The sequence below is a fragment of the Chelonoidis abingdonii genome, chromosome 13 (assembly GCF_003597395.2).
Source record: "Chelonoidis abingdonii isolate Lonesome George chromosome 13, CheloAbing_2.0, whole genome shotgun sequence".
Lineage (NCBI taxonomy): Eukaryota > Metazoa > Chordata > Testudines > Testudinidae > Chelonoidis > Chelonoidis abingdonii.
In genome coordinates, this window is record NC_133781.1 from 18,987,665 (window position 1) to 19,000,416 (window position 12,752).

General features: G+C 52.8%; 2 protein-coding genes across 2 annotated transcripts in view; both read right to left on the reverse strand.

The window, feature by feature from the left end:
* Positions 1-12,752, reverse strand: part of TMEM104 (transmembrane protein 104) — a 152,772-nt gene that overhangs the window by 110,874 nt on the left and 29,146 nt on the right. The gene's annotated exons all lie outside the window — the stretch shown is intronic.
* Positions 1-12,752, reverse strand: part of LOC116827507 (polycystin-1-like) — a 52,010-nt gene that overhangs the window by 37,785 nt on the left and 1,473 nt on the right. The window contains exons 2-9 of the mRNA XM_032785086.2: positions 8,657-8,837; positions 7,562-7,773; positions 6,530-6,648; positions 5,942-6,089; positions 3,448-3,719; positions 2,130-2,888; positions 1,498-1,629; positions 278-453 (exon numbers count right to left, since the gene is read on the reverse strand). Of these exons, the coding sequence (XP_032640977.2) occupies positions 278-453; positions 1,498-1,629; positions 2,130-2,888; positions 3,448-3,719; positions 5,942-6,089; positions 6,530-6,648; positions 7,562-7,773; positions 8,657-8,837 (1,999 nt within the window). The remainder of the gene's footprint in view (positions 1-277; positions 454-1,497; positions 1,630-2,129; positions 2,889-3,447; positions 3,720-5,941; positions 6,090-6,529; positions 6,649-7,561; positions 7,774-8,656; positions 8,838-12,752) is intronic.

Consider the following 12,752-nt stretch of genomic DNA (forward strand, 5'->3'; position numbering starts at 1 on the left):
CCTTCCCGATGGGAGATACCAGTTCCAACCCGCCACCTCTTAGAACACCCCTTTACAGCCATCACCTAGCTGTGGGGGAGAAAGGACTCCTGTCAGAGATCACACATAAAGACGCACTGGTACAAAATGTCACCAGATAATACAAGGAGTGCTGCCCATGAAGGTCGGTCTCTCTAGGAAGTTCCTTGGTGATCCGCTCTGGGATCAGACCACATTAAATAGATCTCATTAGTCTGTGGGAGGAATTCTCCCTTCTCGGACTCCATGGGACTCTCACCTCACGGTGACTTCCATGGCAGTGTCCACTTCCACCCTGAACACCAGAGTCTGGAGGGTGTCAACTGCCACCACCCCGGGAAGCCCCACTATCTCGGGGTTGGCTAGTGGATTCATAGCCTCGACTCTCAGTGCCACTTCCACCACCTCCGAACTCACAGGATTCTCAGCTCTCAGCTGTGCAGAAGGAACAGAAAGGCATCAACCACACAGAGAAATTTGAACAGGCGGCATTCCCCTCTTCTAACTCTCCATCTACTCCAGACCCCTGGCCTCCCGCCCACTCCACCAGGACTGTCGATGCCCACCCCCACCCCACAGCACCATGACCACTCCTCCCCACCTTGGTTTGTCTCACAGCCCCCGTCTGCAATGCATTCCCATGCAACTCGCCCCACCCATGTTACACGCTCCACTGATTCCCAGCACAATACATCCTGCCACCCACGTTGGGAACAGAGGTCTAGGGAATGGTAGCACTACGGTGATGTTCTCATTGAGAGCACAGGGAGGGTGGGGACCGGAGCCAGGAACAGACGTTGGCCTGACAGTCAGGAAAATGCAAGACACAGAGATGTCCCATGGTGGCTAATCACTGCCCAGACAGCAGCCTCTGGCAACTCAGCTGCAGCAGAGTGGAGCATACAATGACTCCCATCAGGAGTTACATCTCCGTGGGGGAAAAGCAACTGGGGCAATTGGGTACAATATAGAATCCTGAGTCAAGTTGCTACTATTTGATGGTGGCTGTTCCATGCTTCTGCCTGATGTGTATGGAGTCCTGCCAGGCCTTCGACTGAACAGGCAGGTTTCTCCACCCTGGTGTTTTGATGTTAATAATAAATAATAGTAATAATAATAATAATTTGCATATTTGTTTGCCTACCCATCGTTCCTCCCAAGAGTACCCATCTGGGAGTGGAGTGTAATATGGTGCTCCTGACTGAAGGGTCTTCTAGCACTTTATAAATATTTAACCCCTTCCGAACCAGCCTGTGAGGGGGATATAAATTACCACCTCCCTTTTACAGGTGGAGAACCTAAAGCACAGAGCGTAGGTGATTTACTGAAGGTCACACGGCGAAGCAGTGGCTGAGCTAGAAAAGGCACCTGGAGCCCTGACTCCCCAGTCCCTTGCTCTGTCTCTTAGACACTCGTCTCTTCCTTTATGATCTGTGCCATAGCTGAAGGAACCCATGGTTGGTTCTCACGCTTGCTCACCTTCAGCTGGTACGTGGCAGGCCTCTTAAACTTGACGCTGTAGGTCTGTCCATTGTAGGCAAACATGTCCATGTTGTCAATGACCCAGCTGTAGGAGACAGAGGAGCCCTGGGTGAGCTCCGCAGAGAACACCTGCCAAGCAAAAAATCAGCTGTTTACAGCAGACCTATGGGCTGGGCTCAAATTGCTTCCTCCTAGTTGTGTTGAGTAGGGCTAAGGGGTAGAAAGTTCCAACAGGCCTAAAGCAAAGTGATGGAAGACTTTGCCCACAGGGAACATCGGCATTCGCCTGCTCCCCAGCAGCCATGCAATGTAACACAACACAGCTGGCTCACTGCCAGTGGCGCAGGGAGGTGAGAGACACAATGCCCCATGCTAGCCTGACTTTTGAGGCCCCAGTGCATCCTGAGAGAGGGTAGGACAGGCTCCGGGGCTACCCTTGGAAGGTTCTGCTGGATGAGGGCACTTTCATCTTGCAGCTGCGTGACCACAGGTTTGGTGTTATAGTAAAACCATCAGGCAGCCCAAGTGCCAGCATCCAATAGGGTGATGGGGTGGCATGGGGGCCCGAGATGTTGGAGGGACGCCCTTGATGATAACGCAGGCTTGATAACTGCAGCAAGATGACCTACCTGAGACATGTCCACTAGCATCCTGCGGGGGCCAGGCGGCACCACCCGGAGCCCCTTGATGGCATTATATGACTCGATCTTCATTGACAGCTTCTGGGTGCTGATCTCATTGGACACCAGCACATTCAGCGTCTCCATTCTTGGCTCCTCCATGCGAAGCAGGGTGGAGGAGAACCAGGTATCTGCAGTGTCTCTGCGGCAGGCGGGGACAAATGCTATAATGCTGCCTGGGCAGGTGGCCTCAAATAACACCCCAGCCTTACCCACGGGTGCCATCCAGTGAGCCACGGCATGACAGCCAGAGAGAATCTTGATGACAATCAGAGTATCTTTCTTGGTGGCCACATTGAACTTCCCATTGACCAGTGTCGGGTGGATAATTTGCAGCCCACCAATCTTGGTCTGCACCTCCACCGTGCAGTTCATCTGCCTGCTACTGACCGCATTCCTCACCGTTGCCGTGTAGGTGTATGCACCGCGTTCTGAATGCCTGGCCAGGGGCGGCGTGGCAGCAAAGCTCTGGGGCTTGCCCACAAAGGCCACTCGGAGGTCACAGACGACATGGTCCACCCAGGTGGGGTTGGTAAAGCTGCTGATGCTTCCCTCCCACCAGCCAGCCTTCACAAGGCTGATATAGCTCTGTCGCCAGGGGGAATGGGAATGCTGCAGGCACCGGAGGAGGGAGCTCACCCCTGCGTTATGCTGTATTCCGATAATGTCATCTGGATACACACTGATCTCCTCTCTAGGCAGGAGAACCTGAAACACATAGAAAGAGTCATCTCCCATTGCAACCACAGCCTCTGCTGTAACCAGACCCTGGTCCACGCCCAGTCTCCATGAAACATCCTGCCTCCCCACACTGTACCAGTGGAGAAGAGAGCACAAAGAAAGAAGGAGGAATCAGGGGAGGGCAGGAAAGGAGAAGCCAGGGGAAGGGCATGGAGAGTCACACTGGTGCCCCAGACATACTGGTGCCCTACGCAGCTGCTTATGGGTAAGGACGGCCCTGGTCACAGGGCTGCCCAAAATTCCTAGGACACGCCTTCATTTTCCTGGGTCCATCCCAGAGTTCATTTCAGGCATCGCAATGCACAAGCGTGAGTGTTGTTTCTTCACGCCACCACGTGGTGTTGACACAGAATGACAGTGCTTCTCAGCATGATGATGTGGACCAAATTACACATCGCCACAAAGCCCTGACACAAAGACTCATAACGGTGTCACAAGGGGATTTACACACACCTGGCAGGAGACGACCGGGCAGTACAAGGTGGAGAGAGAAGATGCAGCAGAATAATGTCCTAAGAACACTTACCTGGACATGCCTTTTTGCACTGCTGGGAGTGAGTAGCAGAGGGAAGTTAGCCACCGGCGAGTAGAAGGGTGGGGTCCCACTGTAACGTGGGGGGTTTCGGATGGGCAAGATGCTGGAAGTCACATTCTCAAAGGCATAAGAGCTGCAAGGACTGGAGATGTTCAAGCAGCCTTCACTCAGTGGGCACCACTGCTGCCCGCTGGGGCACCAACCCGTGGTGTTGCAGAGCGGCCGGGAGTGACAGCAGGCGAATGGCGTGTGAAGCTCGCAGCCTGGGAAGAAGCACACATGCTGCAAGATATGCTGGACTTGGAGAGCTCGAAGAGGGAGCAAATTGGGTTATGCTTTGTAACAGGCATGTGTTCCCCTAGACACATGTTCCAACAAATCATTTATAATGTAGTGACATTTCCAAGCCATGCAACTAAATTGGCAAGACCAAGCAAGCAAGGAGAGAAAGGGACCAGGCCATGTTCTGCAACCAGAGCTGGATCCACATCTGGATTTCGAACACCTCAAAGTTTGATCTGGACAAGCCAGACGGAGCGAGAGTTTCCCAAACTGGAAGGCACCATGGTCTGGTGGACAGGGCACTTGACTGGGAGTTAGTTCTATTCCTGGCTGTGCCACTGACTGACTATATGGTCTCTGGCAAGTCACCACCTGTCTCTGCCTTGTTTTCTCCCATTAGTACCAAAGGGATAACAACGCCAGCCCACTGCCGCACAGCACTTCGCTGTCTGTGGATTCAGGAAAGTATTAATGTGTGTTTATTTTTACTATAAACCAGAAACAACCAGTTCAGACTGAGCTCCACCCAAGCCCAAAGTGACAAGCCCCCAGCCAACGGGACACCAGATAAAAGCACAACATCCTACTCAGGACACCCTCACTGAGGGAGCATAACCTAATGGCAGGACACTGTTAATCATTTCCCAGCAACTTCTGGGACATCGTTAACCCTCTTGTGGGTGTCAGATACAACCGTGTCAGCAATCAGAGCGCTGGGAACCCTGGTTTTGTCTCATTTCAAAAGCATTCGAACCTTGTGGGTTCCAAAGGATGGCACCAGCTTGAATGGTAGGCCAGGTCAACACTAAAAATGTTTGCAGGTGTAGCAACATTGGTTAGGGATGGTTTGTGAGTCCTGTTTCTCTACTGACAAAAGCCCTAGTGTAGATGCAGTTATATCAGCACAAAAGTGCTTTGGCTGGTGGAACTTATTTTGCTCACCAAAATGGTATCAGCTATTCAGGGCTGCCCGGGGGCATGGGGGACAAGTGGAGCAATTTGCCCCAGACCCCGGGCCCTGCAGGGGCCCCCACAATAGTTTTTCAGGGCCCCTGGAGCGGGGTCCTTCACTTGCTCTGGGGGCCCCAGAAAACTCTCGCAGGGCCCGGGCCCCCGGAGCTTCTTCCACTCCAGGTCTTCGGCGGCGGGGGGTCCTTCCACTCTGGGGCAGAAGGACCCCTCGCCGCCGAATTACCGCCGAGGTGGGGGGCCCCCGCCGCCAAAGACCCCAGGCCCCCTGAATCCTCTGGGCGGCCCTGCAGCTATTCCATCAAAAGCACATTTTTGCCAATACAAGCTGTCTCCCCATTTGGAGGGTTGCTGGCAGAGCCCACTAACAAACTTTTTCTAACATAGATCTGGCCATACTGAGCTCACAATGCACTTAGGAGATACAGTGGGGTGGACAGGGGCAGAGAAAGAGAGAGGGGAAAATGGGTGTGAAAAGGAGGAGGTTGAAACACAACTACAGAAAATGGAAAAGGAGTAGAAAGGGGAACAGACCAATGAATCGATAAATATGGCCCGCACAGCGATTACAGGGCACTAGAGCAGGAAATGATCTTCCTGCCACAAGAACATTTTCAAGATATGGGTCCAAACTGGAAGTTTTGAAAACTTCCACAAACTGAAAATCCATTACAAAAAACTGAAATATTTTATTCTGAAAATTTCAAAATGCTTCATTTTGAGTTTGACCTTTTTCCTCTTTAAATTGTATCCGCTCAAAACTCCAAAACTTTTGTTTTGAAAAATTTGAAATGGGGAGTTTCGACAATTTCAAAACTTTTTTCCTCTCAATAATTTTTTGAGTTGGGAGATTTGTCAAACCTGATCCAGTTTTAGTTTTTGATGAATCTGCATTTTTCAGTGAAAAAACAGTTCACCGAAAAATTCCTGACCATCTCTACAAGTCACCTAGTTGTGGGAGACTCACTTATCAGGATTCTTCTGTCCCTTCCATGCAACCCAGAGGGGCAAAGTCCACGGATGAAGTCTGGAGGGAAACGTGAGTCTATCTTAGCATCCCACCAAGAATCAAACAGAGCCAGAGGCTTTAAGCATAGAGACTATCAAGCAGCTATAACCCCTCCCTGTCCTTTTGTAACGTCCACCAACCCATCAGCACAACCCCATTGGTCTAGGCAGACGGGCTGTAAGTATCAGAGAATAAGACACACAGGCTTGGATGCTGAACTCTTACCGGGAGGAACCAAGTGCTGGTTGGGGTTGCAATGTGGGCGGAAGATCTGGAACTGGACCAGAACAGGCTTCTTTGTTCCTTGTACCCCGAAGTCTACGGAGACTAGAATACCAGCGTGGCTGAACCAGAGGCCTGGAAAGAGCATCAACTACAAGACACGAGACCAGGAAATAAACATGTGAAGGAGGGAAGTCCAAAAAGGCCCCCTGGAAGGAACTGGCAGGGGAGGTTGGGGGTGAGGTGGTAATGGAGGGACCTGTGCTGTTGTGATGTTCCTGTGTAGTTCAAATAAGCTTCCTGAAGATCAGTGCTTTACCCAAAATGTGGCCGCGGTTATCTGGTTTGGGAATACAGAGCCAGGCTCTCCCTGATGTTTCCCATATCCAGGGGGCCATAAATATTGAGAGCACAGCCTCATCTGACAGGGCGGTGCTCCTGGGTTGATTTGTATTCTCTTCCCATGGGTTTGCCCTTTCCCAAAGGCTACTCAGCAAGGTATATAGACTAGAGAAGGAAGGGAGAGGAGGTCTCAGGCAGACCCATCCGGCATTCACACACATCAGCCGTCTGGCTCTGTTTGCACGCTACCTCAACGCTGTCAGGCCCCAGGAGAGGAGGCAGCAGCTCGGTGCTGACATTCCTCACATCATAGACTCCGCTGAACACTGGCACGCCCGTCAGAAACACATCCGGGCTGGGCAGGGTGACTGCAAGGACAAAGTGCGTGGCTGGTCACCTCCCAGCTTAAAGCTCAGTCAGGCCCTGCTGCAGGCTTGCATCATGGATGAAGTGGCAGGCTTCTAGGAGAGCCACCTGGCTGCCCCGGGCCCTCGACTCAGCAAATCTGTAAGCATGTGCCTTAGCTGAGCTGGGGCCTAGATCTGCCAGGGTGGGAACTGGAAGAAAAGGGCATGCGGGGGCAGCAATAGGGTCCATGTTAATAGGCTGAACGAACACAGAAATACCCATGTGTATGGCCCTGGCATACCCCCGCCACCAGAGTACATGGGAGTCTGCCAGGGTCCGAAGTAGAGTACTACAGAGCGTAAATTTTCAGGCACTAACTGCAGAGAGGAAGAGTGGCCTTGTGGTTACGGGACTGACTTGGCCTCAGGGGCTCAGGGTTGTGTACCCAACTCCTCCACAGACTCCATGGGTGACCCTTGGGCAAGTCACTTAATCCCTCTCTGCTTCAGTTCCCCCAATGTAGAACAGGGATAACAACACTTCTTTCCTCCCACCCTGTGTCTGTCCTGTAAGCTCTCTGGGGCAGGGGCTGTCTCCTGCTATGTGTCTGTAGAGAACCTAGCGTGTTGAGACCCCTAGGCGTGACTGTAACAAATACATATGAATGACAGGGCCCTCCTCACCGGGAGTTGGGAGGCACTCAGCTTCTCCTAGCATGGGACCATGCTTTGGCCAGAGGATTGAGGTCCCCCAGGATCAAAGAGCAGTATAAACCAATGGGTTATTATACTAGCAGCCCCCCTTAGCACTCGGCTCCTCCAGGGGCTGCAAGGAAATGCCTCTTTATTCCTGTTGGCAATGGTCAGCAGTGTAACCTCCCAGTCCAGCCCATAAATACATTCCCACCCCAGGTGTCAGCAGGACATATGGTACCTCCAGCTCTCTTCTCACAAAGGAACGGGGACTTTGCAGAGCACGGGCTACTGCTCCAAACCCCTTCTGGGTTGAGGAGGTGCATCTGGACACAGCTCTCCTTGCCCTTGGGCTGACCAAAGGGGGTCCAGTTCTGGAACGAGTCCACAAGGCTCCCATCGACCCAGTGCAAGGAACCCAAGGAGCTTAGCCCAATCCAGACCATACCAGCACTGCCAGGGAGAAAGACAGAAAGAACCTCTGCTTAAAGAGAAACAGCATTGGCAACGCAACACAGAAGGCAGGGAGCGGCTGGGGAAGGGAGCAGATCTTGGGACAGGTGGTGCTGTGGTTAGTGCCTTTGACCCCAGTCAGCTGAGGAAAAGCACCCCCCAAACCAATGCCGAGGAAAAGGTCTGACATGTCAGAATGGGCGGCCATGCTTCGGTCTTCATCGGAGATACCTCAAAAACACAGACCCCCATTTCCTGGAGGCTCCTCTGCACTAGAAATGGCCCCTATTGCAGCCTGCCCTGGTGTGAATGAACTAGCGCTGGCAGTAAAGGCCCGAGCCATCTTGTTTTGGGTGCTCCACATTCACTCACAGGGCTCCCACGTCATTACACCTCACCCACAATTCCCAGCACAGCTGCCTAGAGGATCCCTGAAGCGTGTGCATAAGGTTTGATTCCCAGGGGTGCTAAGCACCTGTAGCTCCCTCCCAGGGATTTTAAATCGAGTTGTGGGCACTCAGAACTTCTGAAAATCCAGCCCACCCTGTCTAGGGCTCAGAATGGCTATTGTACTTGTTCTGTTGCCTGCTTTGAGTGGATCCTCACGTGCTTTTTAGGGCTGTGTGCTACATCCAGCTATGTCCTCCCTCAACCACACCTGGACTGCCTGGTGAAAGGCTATTACTGTGGCACACCTTGCCTGACTGCCTCGAGGCCTGGTTCACTGTAACGTACCCAACACTGCCTTTGGGCAACGGGGCTAGGGGACACAAGGAGCTTGCCTGTATTATTGCCATGGTGCCTGAACAAGCAATAACCTTTGTAGTGTGACATTGCCATTGCCATCAGAGCAAAGACAATAGGGCTGGAGCATGATACGCACCCAGAGAAAGTCTCCTGCAGGAAGCTCTGCACCTCCTGAGTTCTTACAATTGCCAGATCTCCACCGGGGATCTCCTGGCACAGCCTTCTCGCATTCTGCCAGGTCTCCTTGGCATGGCTGAGCCAGTAGCAGTTCAGATTCTGCAAATGGATCCGTCCACCTTGAGGGCAAGAGGATTCATCTGAAGATTAAGAACAACAGCTAAGAAGGGTCCCCGTGCTGCCAGAACTTCCCTTGTGAACCCTTCTGGGCTCTGCCTGACAAAGCACTCGCGGTGGAAGGCGAGTCACATTCCAGAGAGCCCAGCACTGCCAGCTCCTCCAGCTGATGTAGACCGAGGAGACGAGCCCTGGCACAGCCACATAGACTGAGGAAGGTTACCAGCCGCTTTGGGAGTGCGTTCCTGCAGGTCCTTATTCCTCCCCAGAACACTTGGCTGGTGGAGCATGTCAGGAAGTGGTAACTAACCTATCACCTCTTGGGTTTCCTTCCCCAGCACTATGACCTAGCACCACGTTGCCGTCTCTGGTGTAACATATGGCAAGGAGAGACCTGCACCACGGCATGAGCCTCTTCCATGCCTAACAATGCCCTTCTGCACAAGCAGCATCCAGGCCTGGAGGAGCGTAGTGAGGATACCCCCCATAGCAGGAGCTCCCTTCCCTTCAGCACCCCATTAGCTCTAGTTGTCCCCGTGCTGAGGCAGAACGATCAAGAAGGGCCAGCATTGCTAATGCCATGGCTCCCCCTCTCTGGCAGCACTCCAGAAGCAGATGGAGGCCTGGGATAAAGCTCTTCAGGTGACAAACCTACTCGCCTCATGGAGGAAGCAAAGGAATTGCAAATGGCAGCTCCAGGGGGCCTGTTCGGTGTGAGACAGGAACAGAACCCCAAAGCCTCACCTTGAGGTGCTGCCATCCAGCTGGCCCTCAGGAGAAAACAGAAGGAACTGGGAGTAAAAGGACCCCATTCTGTAAGAAGTGATCCTCCCTGACACAGGAGATGGGAACTTTTGCAGCACATAAAATCCTGGGTTTAGGAGGAAGGAAAACTAAATGATACCGAGTGTTCCATCGAGTTAGCATCTTTCACCCTGAAGGATCCTAAAGCACTTTACAGATTTCAGATACAGGAATCACTTCAACCACCACTGAAATGCAGCCACCTCTGGGGTGGAACACGGCTGCTGCTTAATAGTCCACTGGAGTAACTTAGGCAGGAAAGCTAGAATATCCAATGGAAACCGCCTGGGGAAGGTCATTGCATGAGCAGAAAACTAGGCCAAGACACTGGGGCTTTAAACGGCCATCTATGGTCAGTATTAGGTTTCATTACAAAAAACCCCCTCAAATGTGGGGGCAGTGGAAGCCGGCAGTAACCCAAAGGAGAAAACCTGCATTTGGGGTTTGGAAGGAGTGAGCTGCTCTCTCTCTGCCTTTCCCTCCGATTTCTTGCCTGTCTCTGCAAGTCCCCCACTTCCTCTGCTTTATAACCCCTTCTGCTGTTAAGGACCCCAGAACTCATCTCTCATTTGCTGATGTCCTGGCCCAGACTCCAGATTCTGCCTTTTTTCATGGCCAAAGCTTGAAGCCTTTGTTCTCTTGTCCAAAGAGAACGTGTTTAACCCGGAGAGAGCTGGGACAAGCAGGGACAAAATGGAATTTGGTATTTAAAATGCTGCATCATAAGGGGTAGGAGATGATGAGTTTGGTATTACCCCAGTGTCGGGAACCTAAGCAACGGTTGGCAGGCCTAAGTGCTGGCCTTCTGAGCCCTCACATCCCTCTGATGGAACACTTACAAGATAATAAGAAAAATCCAATCCAATCAATGAGACCGTCACAGTATCCAGCGTGGTTGCCTGGGAGCCAGTGAGCGCCCTGTCTGGCATTCCTGGGTTTCCTGGTAACAACCAAAATGCTCCTTCCACAGGAAGCCAGAAAAATCCATTGCCTTGGCAACCCTAAACAAAGTTTGATCTGTTCCAGGCCCCCATCAATTCCTCCAGTGAGGGAGAAACCTCTCCTGGCTCCCCTGTCCTGAGGAGCTGCATCCGCAGGCTGCTGGCAGCGCTTCGGCTGGGTCTTTCTGATAGACCAAGATCTCTTGAAAAGTTTGCTACAGTGCTGAACGGTGCGCTTGGCTTGGATTCTTCCCCCCCGACCCGGTGGTTTCAGTTCCATGTCTCCCACTCCTCCCTGACAAGAGGGGTATGGGATGGAGGGTGACTCAGAGGGTTCTGCCTGCACCTAGGCTATAAGACCAGGATCAAAAAATCGCCTCCACTGTCTGTCCTCCCAGGCCCAGCTCCCTTCTCACCTTCAGGTAAATACATAATCACACTCCTGCCTGGAACACACACATTTCCTCCTCTCACACCCATGTTCTGCTCTGCACCTTCCTTCATGTTGCCCCTTGCATGTGAAACACTTGCCCAGCTCAGCCCAGGAAGCTGCATGGCCCCATCACCACAGTGCACAAACACCTCATCGACATTCCCAAATTTCTCCCCACAACATCCCTGTGAGAGCCCGAGGCACAGAGAGAGGAAGTGACAGGCCCAAGGTCACACAGGGAATTGGCAGCAGAGCCAGGAACCGGACACGGGTCTCCTATAGCCCAGTCCACTGCTTTAACCACAAGACTATCCTTTCTCTGGGTCCATAGCCCTCTCTCTCTCCTCATTCCAATCCCTCCCCAAAGCCTAGTCCCTCAGGAAACCCTTTGGGGCTGGTCTCCTCAGCACTCAGCTCTCTGCACTCTCCCCTAACTGGACGGTTGCCCTGTGCTCGGTTTGGTCTGTGTTGCATCCTGAAAGCAGAAATGGGGGGTGAAATCCCAGCCCCGTTGAAGTCAACAGCAAAAGTTCCATTGCAGCCAACAGAGCCAGGATTTCACTCGGTGTCTTTTCGGTGCATCTCCAGTACTATATAAATAATGCACCTGTAGGGCACAGTGCATGGTCCCTCCTGCCCCATTCTCCAGGGGGGCGCTTTTCAAAACCCGCCCGCTGCAGCCCCACACAAACAGTCTGGACATCAGGAGATTCCATGCAGCTGAGGTGCAGGAGGAGGGCAGAGGAGTCCAGGTCAGTCTTCACTCCAGGCCTTGCCACCACCAGGGATGCCCCAGTTGATAGATTGCTACGGTAGGCTCGCTCAGCCTAGTGCTGACACTATCTGTTTGTTCACATCTCCCAGTGCGATGAAGAGTCTTCTCATTCCCATTGCCCCACACCAGCTCTGGGAGCACAAAGACAGCTCCTTGGGGTAGGATGGAAGCACTGACTGCCCTAATGCCACAGGCTCAGCCTCTCGTGGCCTGGGAACATGGCACAGTCACCCAGCCCCCAGACAAGACATAGCAACCTGTGGTATCTGTTTCACACCAGACACACTCAGCACAGCTCTCTTGCCCCATACCAGGTATAAGAACAAAGCATTATCTTCCAGGGCAGGCTTCCCTCACCTCATATTGGCTATAGAACCTGGGCAGCATCTCCCCTCACCCCGTCCCTACACCCATGGGCACGGAGAGTCAGCTCACCTTGCTTCCCAGAGGAATGGTGCACCAGTTCCCGCGCTGGGCACACTTCACACCTGGGACATCTCCCAGGACTCTCTGGGGTGAGGGAATCCAGCCAGTGCTGTATTAACACAGCAGGTAGGTCACGGTGGCAGCAGATACCCCAAACTCTACACTTATGAGGCCAGGGAGTGGCATGTTGGGGGGCAGGGAAAGGTTCGGAGGTTTGAGCTTCCATTGCTGAGATTGAGGAGCAGATGCAGCTTCCCACTGACCTTAATGGGAGCTGTGTCTGCTTACGCCAGGAATGAATTTGGCCCTAGTCTGCCTCCAGTGAAAGATGCCCGATGGGTCCTGGGCAAGACACAGCAGCAGCTGCTGCGGCTGTACAATTAACTCTAGCCACCTGGGTTCCACACCACACACATGCCCAAGCCTGTCCTCTCTGTTTCTTTCCACTGTGGGAAGGACCTGCTGGGATAAGGTGACTAGATACACCTTTTCCTCAAGCCTCACTAACCTTCTCATCCCCCTCACACCTCAATCCTCTGCCCCAGCTCTAAGCCCCGTC